Source organism: Varanus komodoensis, unplaced genomic scaffold (genome assembly GCF_004798865.1).
Source record: "Varanus komodoensis strain SLA01 unplaced genomic scaffold, ASM479886v1 scaffold46_3, whole genome shotgun sequence".
NCBI classification, from domain to species: Eukaryota; Metazoa; Chordata; class Lepidosauria; order Squamata; family Varanidae; genus Varanus; species Varanus komodoensis.
Window position 1 is genome coordinate 4402889 of NW_025336044.1, and position 9451 is coordinate 4412339.

At 43.9% G+C, this 9451-nt stretch overlaps 1 protein-coding gene across 2 annotated transcripts in view; it reads right to left on the reverse strand.

Annotated features, from left to right (window-relative positions):
* IGF1R (insulin like growth factor 1 receptor) overlaps positions 1-8875 on the reverse strand; it is a 196346-nt gene extending 187471 nt beyond the window's left edge. The window contains exon 1 of one of the 2 annotated variants that reach the window (XM_044444981.1): positions 7410-8875. In XM_044444981.1, the coding sequence (XP_044300916.1) occupies positions 7410-7503 (94 nt within the window). In that variant the 5' untranslated portion in view covers positions 7504-8875. The remainder of the gene's footprint in view (positions 1-7409) is intronic. The other variant, XM_044444979.1, reaches the window with a different exon arrangement.
* Positions 8876-9451: the final 576 nt, after the last annotated feature.

The following is a 9451-nucleotide window of genomic DNA, read 5'->3' on the forward strand; positions in this document are numbered from 1 at the left end:
GGAGTCCAGAGATAGTTGATGTGGATTATAAATTCAATTATAAGCAAACAAATAATAAAATATAGTTAGCCTTGGGCAAGCCCCCACCCCAGGTTCAGCATCTTCCACTCTTCCCCACCCTCACATCCATAATTCAGACATTGTACTTGTTATCCCAGGTGCTGGTCATGATCATATATACAAAACATGGTGAATTCTTCAAACAGTTCCACAAGTGTTAATGAGGAATTAATAACAGGGGAGTAATAGTATTTCTCTTGTTTCTAGAGGTCTTTAATCTACTTTTGTATCCCACGTGCTATCTAATGCTTAGAGTACAGTGATCATGTTAACAAAATTGGTCTCTGTAGACTTTGTGAACAGAAAAATGCTATCTTTTATCTGGATCCAGAGCCTCCAAGGAAATTCATTCCGTTTGAGATTTCCAGTAACACCCAGAGCAGTTGTTCTTAAAGAAACTGGTACCTCTGCAGAAACTTGCAACATTGCTGAAGTTGTTGTCTTATACAATAAGGCTTCAGTCCTAGGCAAAGATTTCTTCTGAGTCAACACACACATGAATGGGCTCTAAAAAACTCTGCCTAACCACCCATCCACTTTTAAAAAGTCACAAAGCAAACTCCACCTATGCAGGCCGACCAAGGGCACAATTCTATGCATGTCAGCAGATAAAAGGCATGCAATTTCAACATGCCCTGGCCAAAAAAGGCCCACAAGTCCCGGCTGGGACAACCAACGGCAGACCCTTCTTCAGTCAAAACATGCACAGGATTACATCTTAAGCAACTTCACACGGGGCAGCTTCGAACTTCGTACACTCCCTGCACCCTTTCAAATGCCCATCATTGTTCTTCAAAATTAACTGAGACAGAAAGTTCTCTTACTTCTCAAGCATAAGAAAACCTCAGCAGCTTTCGATTTTTGTTGGTGAAAAACATGCTAAAAACATTTGGCATTTTTAAAGTAGATTTAAAACAACCCTCAAAAGTGCCTGTGAGTATTTGGTAGGAGTTACCAAGTAGGATTTCTAGATAATAAGCACCTGAAGTTGAGGTTATCTGTTTTGTTTTTAATGCACTATTTAACATTTTTACTACAGAATAAGTCAAAAATCGCACCTGCATTTTAAAGCTCTTTAAATAGTGCAAGCAAAAATCATTTCAGCCCCTCTCAGTTCAGAGATAGGTTCCTTCCCACGGCTAACTACTGTGCTATTAGCTAGGATGACAAACACTTCCAAGTGAAGTTTAGTGCAGATCATTTTCTACAAAATAATACCTCCAAACTATAACCACAAGAATGTTTTGAGCAGGCTGTAATGCAACTTTCTTTTAAGGAAGCATATTCATATGATGAAATAGGGAAAGGCATTCTTTAATATGTAAGATCTCTGTGATGAAATCCATTCTTTGGAAGAACAGATGGAAGGAAACAAAAGCAAACCAGTATTCTCTGTTCTCTGTTTAGCCAACACATTTGCACAAGATTTGGTACATGTTAATTTTTGCTAAGCTTCTCTTTAGAAGTTACCAATATTCATGCAGGATTAACTAAGCAGGAGAAGAGGAAATACCCAGAGAATCATGAACTGAGCAAGTTTCAGATATATTTGCAATGTTCCATCCTCCCCTATAATAAGAACAACACTCCCTCCATCTCTTTTCTAGTAAGAATGTCCAAACGGATCAGTATCATTCCCTACAAGACACCCATTATGATCCTAAACGCACAGCTAAAAGGGAATCCAACAAATTTCAAGGGCAGATGCCTCCATTTCGCAAATGAGGTGAGTATTCCAGCCTTACAGCACTAACCTATCGTCAACAAACCCCGCAATGCACTACATAAATTTGCCTTTAAACTAGTCCTTCTTAAGAAAAAATTAATGTCTTTGTTCAAACACTACAACCAGAACAGTGTCTTCATAAAACATTTAAAAAACAGTACTGCTCACAGTGTTCTGCAGAAACAGAAAGTCTTCTGCTAATCAGAGCACAATGACTGCTTCCTTCAAGCTATCTATTTCAAATCTGTTTAACAGCCACCACAAAGAATAAAAGGTACTAAATTAGTACAGTACAGAGAGCAAATCCATGTATTAAATTCAGTATATTTTGCTTTAAAGTTTTCTGATCAACACATAGCTAAGCGAAGGATGGAAGCCTACAAATACCCAAATCCTTCATGCTTTCTACAGATTTTCTACTCCCACTGTCCTTGCTTGTGAAGATGTACCCCAATCACCTGTGGTGAGAACTGCCTCCAGGTGGCCCTGTTAAAAAGCTTTACAAAAGCATTTTCCCCTTGAAAAAACATGTTTCCCTTAGGGCACAGACATCTAATATAACATACATGGATTGTTAATTTCTAATTACCTTAACTTTTGCAAAATTATTTGCAAGACTCTTCCCGTTCAACTTCTAGGTAACACAACACATTTACAGCATATTTTATTGTTGTTAGTTGTGAAGTCGTATCCAACCCATCGCGACCCCATGGACAACATTCCTCCAGGCCTTCCTGTCCTCCACCATCCCCACTGACTGCTTCAGTGACTCCATCCAGCCACCTCACTCTCTGCCGTCCCCTTCTTTCGCCATCTATTGTTCCCAGCATTAGGCTATAGAGCAACCCTAAAGCAGGGTGGGTAAAAATCAAGGATCATTTAAATCAGATTTTTCTAATTTAAATTGATTTTTTTTAAATAAAATGCTTTTCCAGGAAAAAAAAATCTATCTAAAGATAGTTCTCTATTTAAGATACATTATAGTACAAAGGTTAATCATCATGAAATAAGGATTTGTTTTTAATTATGCAGCATGAGGCTGTATGTCCATGCAAATGTTTCCTCTTTTTTGAAATGAATTCCATTAATCAATTCACAATGCCATGCTCTTCCAGAGACTTCTGTAACATGGTTGGGCAATTTTCTATTATCACACATGCTTGCTTGTACAGTTCTTAAAACTGTGGATTTGTGTCTGCAAAGATCACATGCCTCTTTTTCACAGCAAAAAGCTTTTAAAATCAACAGAGTTGGAAAAAAGACCTTAATCCCATTGTTCCTTTGCAAATCTACATACAAAGAATCAGCCCTAAACCTCTTAAGTGCTAAGTTAAAAAAAATATCAATGAATAGAAGATAGCTGGGTCTGGAATAGATCTGCACAAGAAGCTAAGTGTGAAGAGGAAGGATCAAGCAGTAGAAATGAAAGTGAACCCTTCCGGAGCAGAATACTCCACAAGTCTGTGGATTTTTTTTGTGCATAGCCTGAAGTTTATCATATTATTCTTTCCCTGGAGTAGAAAACCTATAATGGCCATAGGCCATAAAAGAGGCCCAGTCTAGGAATATTTTAATAAAGTTCCTCTACCTACGAATAAGGCAGGCATGGGCGCAAAACCATGATTTAAATCGATTTGATTTAAATCAAATCCACTCTGGGTTAAACCACTTCAAAATGTTGAGTTATCCCACCCATTCTGAAAATGCATTTATTTAGACACAAACTCCATTAATTTCAACTGAAAGTATGCAAGAAAAGCAGTTAAGACTTCACTGTTCTTGTTCTCCTCCTCCCAGACCTCCTCCTCATGGCCACAGCATCTTTAGATGCATACCTAAAATACTTAGAAAATGCTAGCATTTGCTTATTGCAGTGTTATAGCCAATTATGATGCCTCCCATCTTGACTACCATTTTCTGCATCACTTTTCTTGGTCTCTGATCCATACTGCTACCCAAAGTCATGAAAAATTCAGAAGTGATTTAATTCAGGGCGTCACAACTCCACTCCTCAAACCCACTGGCCTTCCCAAGGACCAGGTTCTTTAATGCTGCCTGAAACTCAGCATAGTTGAGGTACATGGTGGTACTACTCACTCAAGTTTTCCCACTGGCCAACCACCCCCTGCAGAAATACTGCTCATTCGTTACTCCTCCTTCAACTTTTGATTCAGTTCTATAATATTCAGTCATGCTCCTGACTTGTTTTTATTGTATGTTGCCTTTGACCCATGAATTCCCACTTGACAATATTTACTCCTGCAATTAAACTACCACCACCCCGATCCCCAGTTTCGTAAGTATCCACAAAGTACAGTCTACTAGAGACCTAGACAGTCATAATAGCATCTAACACTTCACTAGGAGAGCAAGCATTATCTTAGCATCCCCAACTTGACAAAATGAAAACTGACTGGTTTACAGAATAAGCAAGCTGCAAGAACCAAAGCTAGCAAGACCAATCACAGCATAGAATTAATTGTAAAAGCCTTACTGATGGCTTGGAAAGAAATATGCTGTTCCTCTGCTTCCCAAGATCCCTCAGTGGCAAAACCATTTTACACTCCAGTATCTAAAGTACACAGGGAATTACCCGATACGGTCACTCAAGCTAACCATATTTGCTTTATCAGGAGGTACATTAAGAGATATTGATGTTGATACTAAACACACGAGTAATTACAGCTATAAGGGGTTTGCACTAAGTATCCAGAGATTGAGATCTGGATGAACTGAGCTGAAACATGCTCTCTTAAATGACACGGTTCCAGAGTAGAAACAACAGGCTGGGGGGGGGGGCTTCCCCAGTCACACAGATCAATGAAAAATGGAGACAGCTGTGTGGAGCACAAGCCGGTATACTGTCAAAACCAGCAGCAGGGTGGAAAACACCTTCAACTCTCTCCACTACAATAACCCAAAGTAAAGGTAGGAATTTAAGTTTAGGGTTGACCTCAACCTTCCCAGGCCTCCTGCCCGCACCTACATGCAAGAAATCTTACAAGAGATTTGTACCACCAAGCACCTGCAGTGAAACAATTTCTTGCTATATCAAGATGTCCCAGCAAAAGGACTTTTTTAAGGGAAGACACCAGATCTTTCCTCTCTTTCCCATTTGTACTCTAATTACCCTTATGCCTACCAATCCCATTGCAGCAACTTTGAAAGTGCACTAATTGAACACTACACACACCGCCTTCCCACATTATCTTGGTTCCACCGTTTGTGTCTTCCTATTTAGGAATGCATGGCTTTTTATGACCGAAAATGGAAGAGCCGACTATGACACATTCTATGTAAAAAAAAAAAAAAAATCACATAAAAATTAAGTCTAGATGTTCCTTCACTATGATGGGGAGGAGCAATCATTCAGTATGGAGAAAGAAAAATACTTAAGAACCCATTTTTTCTGAACAAGAGCAGCAACCATGCACACAAAAGAGAAAGGAGGTGGATTTTTACTGAACTAGAAAGATTAATTTTCCCCTAGACAGAATCAATTATGTTTTTAGAACCATCTACAACTTTCAACTTAAGGACTCTTCCATCTAAAACAGTTAAATTCTACTTTCAAAATTCTAGTGAATGGATCCCTTATTGTCTAGTTTAACAGTTTAAGGATCCATTTTAGTAGCCATCCAAACTCATCCAAAGGGAACCTTTATGTGGGGAAGGGAGGGGGTCCGGCTGCTAATACTACTGTTAAAAAAGCAACTGCCCAATGGGTGAAAGTTTGCATTTAATAGCACCATCTTAGCGATACCACCTGACAGAGAACTGTTCCTTGGATGCATTAAGTATGCAATCGTAAACTGGGAATAAGTTCCATAGAACTTACTGGCCTTACTTCCTAGGACAGGTACATAATATCGGATATTTCAGATCATTGTTTACTACCAAGTTGCCAATTCCACAAACACAAAGCAATTGTAACCTGTTATTATCTACTTCCCTTCCCCAAGTAAGGTGTTCTAGGATTCTCACCCACTGCTCCTTGAAGAGGAAAAAAGGCATCTTAAAAATTAAGAAGGACATCTTAAAAATTCACAATTTTCAGCTCATATGCGAAACACCCGACATGTACTTAGCAATATCGTCTCCCTCAACCATTGCAATGATTAGTTCAAGCCTCATTATGTCCAACAAGGAGAGGGTTCTCCCATACGATTATTTCCCTAGAAGAATTTGTCATTCTTTCAGATGAAGCACATTTAAGCTAAAAAAGGGACTTTTCCATTTCCTTTATTCAAGGGCATTTTATCACCCAGTCGCAGGACCAACAAGAAAACCGACCACAGGTATGTTTCTCCATTTTTATGGATTTGCAGATCATAGGGTCAAGCAACGCTCTCCCTCTTGGTCTCGCACGCATATCCCCGATGCCCAAGCAAGATGAGCCAGAGACAAGCAAAGCACCGAGCTAAAATGGTTGCATGGAAGGAGAAGCCCGCTCAGCACCCCCATCACTTAAGAGAAAACAGGAATTTTTGGTAAGGGACCAGGAAAAGGTTAAAAAAGCCTCTCAGACGAATAAGAGCCACAGCCCATCAACGCGGAGAGCTGCGGAACCGAATCCGCACTGCAAGCTACACGTATTTGTGTGTGTTTACGGCCAAGCCCGCACCCCCCTCCGATTTCTTAAGGGCCCAAGCGGGCGGGCAACGGGTTAAGGAGCCCCAGTCAAGCCTCAATCGGGCTTTGAAATTCGCCCCAATGCAGCCAAGGCTGCTCCCTAAAAGGCGATTGGAAAAGGGGGCACGGCCACCAGCCGACCGAAACAGACATCCCCGCTCAGCATTTGCAGAGCGATGCGCACCAGCAGGGCGCGCACACAATGAACCACGTTTTGGACACGTTTAGACACAAAAGAAAACAAAACGCAGGCTGGGCAGGGAAGCACCGCCAGCCATCTCTGCCGGCTCTCCCTACCTTCACACTCGCGTCCCGGTGCTCTCGCGTCCCAGACCCCCCCAAACCGCCCCCGCCACGCCAAAAAACCACCTTAAGCCCGTATTATTTTTTCGCAAGGCTCGCCTTTCCACCACCATCCCTTCGGGCAACTCCGGGCAACCCTCGCGACAAATGGAAGCTGCTCTAAACCCGATTCATTTTCCAGGATGATTTATCCATTATTGTGCTTTTCTTGGCATTACCCAAATCAGTACTGAATGCCATCCTTTTCCTCTGTAATGATCACGGCTCGCAGCGCGTAAAGGACACAACGGGCTCACACAGCCTTTAAAATGTTTGCTACGCAGTATGGAATTTTGGGATATCTGGCGGATGGGTAACCATTTTTAATACCCACAGATATTGTCTCAGATTTGAATATTCCTGGAATTCACGTCAACAGACGAATTTTTCTAAAGCCAGGAATAAAACGGTTCGGAAAACTGATTGTGTATTTAATTAACTGCAAGCCACAAGGAAAAAGATAGGGGGAGGGGAGGGATTCCAAGTACGTGTTTCGAGAATCTATCTCAACAACTTAAATATAAACGCGCGTTTTAAGTCACTCCCTTCGCCCCTCGCTGCTACCGCAATGCGAGCGACGAACGCACGCCCACCCGAGCGGACCCCCACCCCGAGCTCCCATTAAAGTAGGAAATCCCCCAATACTCACTTTTTCCATTTGCTGGCCACAGGCAAAACGCGGTCAAGATCACCAGAAGCCCCCCAAATAAGGTCAGGGACCCTCCTCCAGCGCCAGGCTTCATTCCTCTTTTTGGATATTTTTATTTTGGAAACAAAACTGCCTTTGCAAAACAAAAACAAAAAAATCCAACAGCTAAGTCCTCAGTACTTCTCCCCTCCACAGGAAATATTAAAAATAGTGGGGAGGGGATATCTAAGCTTTCTTCAATCGTTCAGAAGGTAGAAAAGCAAAAACGGCTGAAAAGAGAGAAAATACTTGCAGTAAAAATAGGTTGGTTTTTTTTTCCTCCCCCCCTTTTTGGGAGACAAATTTCTGTCCCCTCTGGATGAAACCAAGAGGGGAGGGGGAGTCAAAGCCTGTTTTGGTGCTTGCAAAATAACAAACTCCCCCCCTCTTCTCCGGAGCTACCACCTCTTCCTTCTCCAACTACTACGGGAGGCTGGAGAAAGGTCGGTGTAGCTGCGTTCAGCGTTGCCTGCAGTCATCCAGAAGTAGCAAACATGTAACACGTTGGAGCAAACAGTCCGCATCTTCGACCTCCATCTTTTCTTCGCTTCCCCTCCACCCACCCCAAATAAAAACACCAAGGCTTGTGATATACGTACGTGCGCTTTCCCTATAAAGAAAAAGGAGAATTCCACGGACCGGGGGCGCAAGAGCAGAGAGCGCGCTTCAACGCCAAGATAAGAATAATTAATTTTTTTAAAAAGGTCCAGAGATTCAAAGAGCGGTGAGGTTTCCCAAAAAGGCAGGTTTCATTTTTTTTTAAAAAAGAACTGCAAGAAATCTGAGGTGGCCTTAAAGGGATCTCCCAATATCACCACCCTTTTTTATTTTTTTTTTTTTTTTTTGGCTTGGGAGTTGGAAACAAAATGCGGAATCAAAATGAATGGAGGGAAAGAAGAGGCTTCCCCCTCCCCTTCTCTTCTCCCCCTCCCCTTTTCCCAGGCTCCTTCCAAAAGGGAAGGGAATAAAGAGAGAGGTCCCAACACACGAAGGCGAAAAGGGGCCGAGACGGATTCTCAGCAGGGTTGTCTCTCGCTCACCATCCTTGGACGGCGCCGATGTGCCATTTGCAACGAAAGGGAGAGAAAAACACACACGAGCGAAATCCACGAAAAAGCCCCCCCCCCTTTATTCTTTCTTTGCAAAACGCCCGCTGGTCGCCTTGGCCGCCCGAAAGAAGGAGCAACAGCCGAACGTTCCTCTTCCTTCGCTTCTTTCCCTCCGAGGCCAAGCCCAAGGCAAAACTCCCCAGTTGCGAAGTGGGGGGGAGGAAAGGCGGCTCTTCTCGAGCGCCCAGCGGCGAAGGCGACGCCGCCAGTGCCGGTGGCGGTGCGCGGCTGGGGCTGGATCCGGTCGCTGAAGGTCAAAGCTGGGTAGCGAGCGAGCAAAGAAGCAAACCAATTCAGCCACCCAGCCCTCCGCTGGAGCGCCTTCCCCGGGCTTGGCAAAAATTTGGAGGGGGCGAGAGCGCGCGTTCTTCCTCCGCAGGAATCCTCCGCCTTTTCTCCGCCTCCTCGTTGCAGAGGCTGGCCGAAGCACAAGATCTCCTGCTGTTGCGGAGGCAGCGGATCCCGCAGGGTCTTTCCTTCTGCGGCCTCGTTTGGGGGCTCGGGGGCCGTGCGCGCGCGCGTCCCCTGCCCGGATGCACGTTAATCTAAAGATAGACTTGTTTACATGGTATTATCTAGATTGCTTCTTTGCGCCAAGGCCAAGCCCAGTTGCCAGATCGCCCAACCGCTGCTTCTCCGGATTGGGGTTCGGGGAGCTCCTCTGGGGGAGCGGGGGGGAATCTTCCTGGGGCGGGTGGGCGCACGCGCTGCAGCACGCCTAGCCCCGCACAGCGCGATGGAGAGAAGGAAAACAACCAGGCGAACGAGCTCCCGGGGTCGCGGGCAAGCACGGCGCAGGAAGGAGGAGGAGATTTGCAGCAACAAAAGAGAGAGAAAAGCAAGCCCGAGCGGCGCGCGCGCTCTGTAACCAAAGCAGTCGCCGCGCTTGCAAGG